General features: G+C 62.1%; 1 protein-coding gene across 1 annotated transcript in view; it reads left to right on the top strand.

The window, feature by feature from the left end:
* LOC103800250 (DC-STAMP domain-containing protein 2-like) overlaps window positions 1–2,271 on the top strand; it is a gene marked incomplete at its 3' end in the record, with an annotated part of 3,759 nt that overhangs the window by 855 nt on the left and 633 nt on the right. Inside the window, 10 exon segments of the mRNA XM_009072620.1 lie at window positions 11–170; window positions 272–337; window positions 396–657; window positions 741–898; window positions 998–1,162; window positions 1,265–1,432; window positions 1,529–1,629; window positions 1,712–1,842; window positions 1,938–2,053; window positions 2,125–2,218. Coding sequence (XP_009070868.1) covers window positions 11–170; window positions 272–337; window positions 396–657; window positions 741–898; window positions 998–1,162; window positions 1,265–1,432; window positions 1,529–1,629; window positions 1,712–1,842; window positions 1,938–2,053; window positions 2,125–2,218 — 1,421 coding nt within the window.

The raw sequence follows: 2,271 nt of genomic DNA, 5'->3' as shown, positions 1-2,271 counted from the left end.
GCTGGGGAAGATCGGGAGCATCTGCAACCGGGAGCTGGGCTCGCCCTACACCCGCTGCGTGCGCTCCCTAGATAAGTCCAAGGAGGACTGCGAGCGTTCCATCCCCTTCTTCTACCACCTCTGCTACATCGTCCTCGCCGTCAAGCCCATGTGCAGCGTGGCTGACAGCAGTGAGTCCCTGTCCCTCTGCAGGGTGGGGGTTGTGGGGCGATGGGGTGGACCTGTGCCCATCACAAGGGCAGAGCTGGAGCAGAGATTTCCCTCTCCGCAGTTGCCTCCATCTTCTGCATCATCCCACAGTACATCCAGACCTTCGTTCACAGTAATGTCGTGAAGCGTGAGTATCCTGGTGCCTTTGGGGGGGTCAGGGCTCCCTCTCTGTGCCTCTCTCCCAGCTCTCTCCCTGATGCCCAGCACCGTGTGGCCTCTTGTCACCTCTGCAGCCCTCACCGATGCTCTGGATCGCGTCCGCGAGGAGTTTGTGTTCAACATCTCGGTCGTACACCATTACGACGTGAACATCACCGCCAGCAAAAGCCTGTCAGAGGTGTCCCAGGACATGATGCAGGGCGTGCACGAGTACCTGGACCCCATCCACCGCGGCCTGGAGCTCTTGTCCTACGTCTCCTTCTTGCTCTTCCTCTTCTTGTGCTACCAGTGAGTGTGCTGGGGTGCCACTCTGGCATCCCGTGGGATGGGACCCGGCGTGCCGGTACTCATCTTCCCCACTGTGTCCCCAGGGCCGTACGGTACCAGCGCCGCTACATGTGGGATGACACTTTTGACAACGTTTACATCACGAAGCGCTTCGTGGAGTTGGACCTGCGGCGTGCGGAGCAGGGCAGGAACACCGTGCTGCCCCTGACGGCGTGGGAGAGGGGTCGCTACATCCCCCCAGGTCAGCCCCACACACAGGGTGTCCCCCAGCCCAGCCCCGAGCCTGGCAGGGAGTCAGGCACTCCTGACGTGGCCTCGTGCTGCTCCCGTCACCGTTCAGGTGCGCCGTGGCTGTCCAAGAAGGAGCGGCGCCTGTATGTACTGCAGCTGTTGCAGTTCCTGCGTCACATGCTGCTGGGGCTCAGCATCATCCTGGCTGACTATGGCATCTTCTGGCTGCTTGGCTTGTTCCAGAACCAGCTGAGCGGGGAGATCACTGCCAAAGGTGAGCAGCACCCACTGTGCTGGAGCAGCACCCTTGGGTGCTCCACCAGCGGGGGGGCTGGGGCTTTGGGATGGCCCCAGGACTGAGCCATTCACCCCACAGCACCGCTGACGATGAACATCAGTGTCAGTGGGACAGGCTTCACCAGCGAGATACTCGATGATCTGGTCTCTGCCTTCAACACGCTGCAGCAGGGTGAAGTCTCGGTGCTGTCCCAGCGCTGCCTCATCCAGCCCATGGAGCCTGACCACGGGACCTACCTCGCCATCGGTGTGCAGACTGGGGGTGCTGCCACCTCAACGAGCCAGGTGGGTGGAGGGCTATAGGGGAGAGTCATCCCTACATTCCTTGTCTTCTTCTCACCAGGTGTCCTGTACGGCCTCTGGCTCTTCATCACCATCTGTGGCTGCTACCTGGCACGTCTGCGCCAGTTCGTGTGCGCCACCTTCCACCCGTTCCGTGAGGAGGTAAGAACCCTCCGTGTGTGGTGTGTCCCTCTTTACACCTGCCCAGCAGCCACCTGCCCTTACTCCATCCTCTCCACGCCAGGAACGCATGGCCTTCCTCCACAACCTCATCCTGGCACGGCGCGAGGGGCTGGCGCGCGCCCTGCGCCAAGCTGGCGCACGGAGCACGGCCGACGCTGGGAGAAACAAGGTCTTCGTCATGCTCATCTCCAGGTAAGCTGTCCGTGGGGGATGGAAAAGGGCAGTGGTATCCCCGGGGGTCTGCAGCCAGGCCCACCGAGGTGGGGAGCATCCTTCTGTGCCTGCAGGTACCCTACCCTCGCCCGCCTCGCTCGCTTCTTGGGCATCAAGAGCAAACAATGCCTGACCTGTGGGACGGCAGAGCAGCCAGGTTTCACCGCCTGCTTCACACCTGGCTGCAAAGGTAGGAGTGCCCCTCTAGCTTGGGGACACCAGAAAATGCCGTGTCCCCCCTGACAGGCCTGTTTTCCACAGGGTTGTATTGCAGCGACTGCTACAAAACCCTGAACGACACCTGCTGCGTGTGCATGGTCCCCCTGAGCTCCCGGGACTCCGACGATGACGAGATGTGAGCAGAGGGGTGCTGGGAGCCCAGCCAAGCCTGGGGGGCTGCCGCGGGTC

Source organism: Acanthisitta chloris, unplaced genomic scaffold (genome assembly GCF_000695815.1).
Source record: "Acanthisitta chloris isolate BGI_N310 unplaced genomic scaffold, ASM69581v1 scaffold14254, whole genome shotgun sequence".
Taxonomy (NCBI): Eukaryota; Metazoa; Chordata; class Aves; order Passeriformes; family Acanthisittidae; genus Acanthisitta; species Acanthisitta chloris.
The sequence above is the reverse complement of the archived record's forward strand: the minus strand, read 5'-3'. Positions and strand labels throughout refer to the sequence as shown.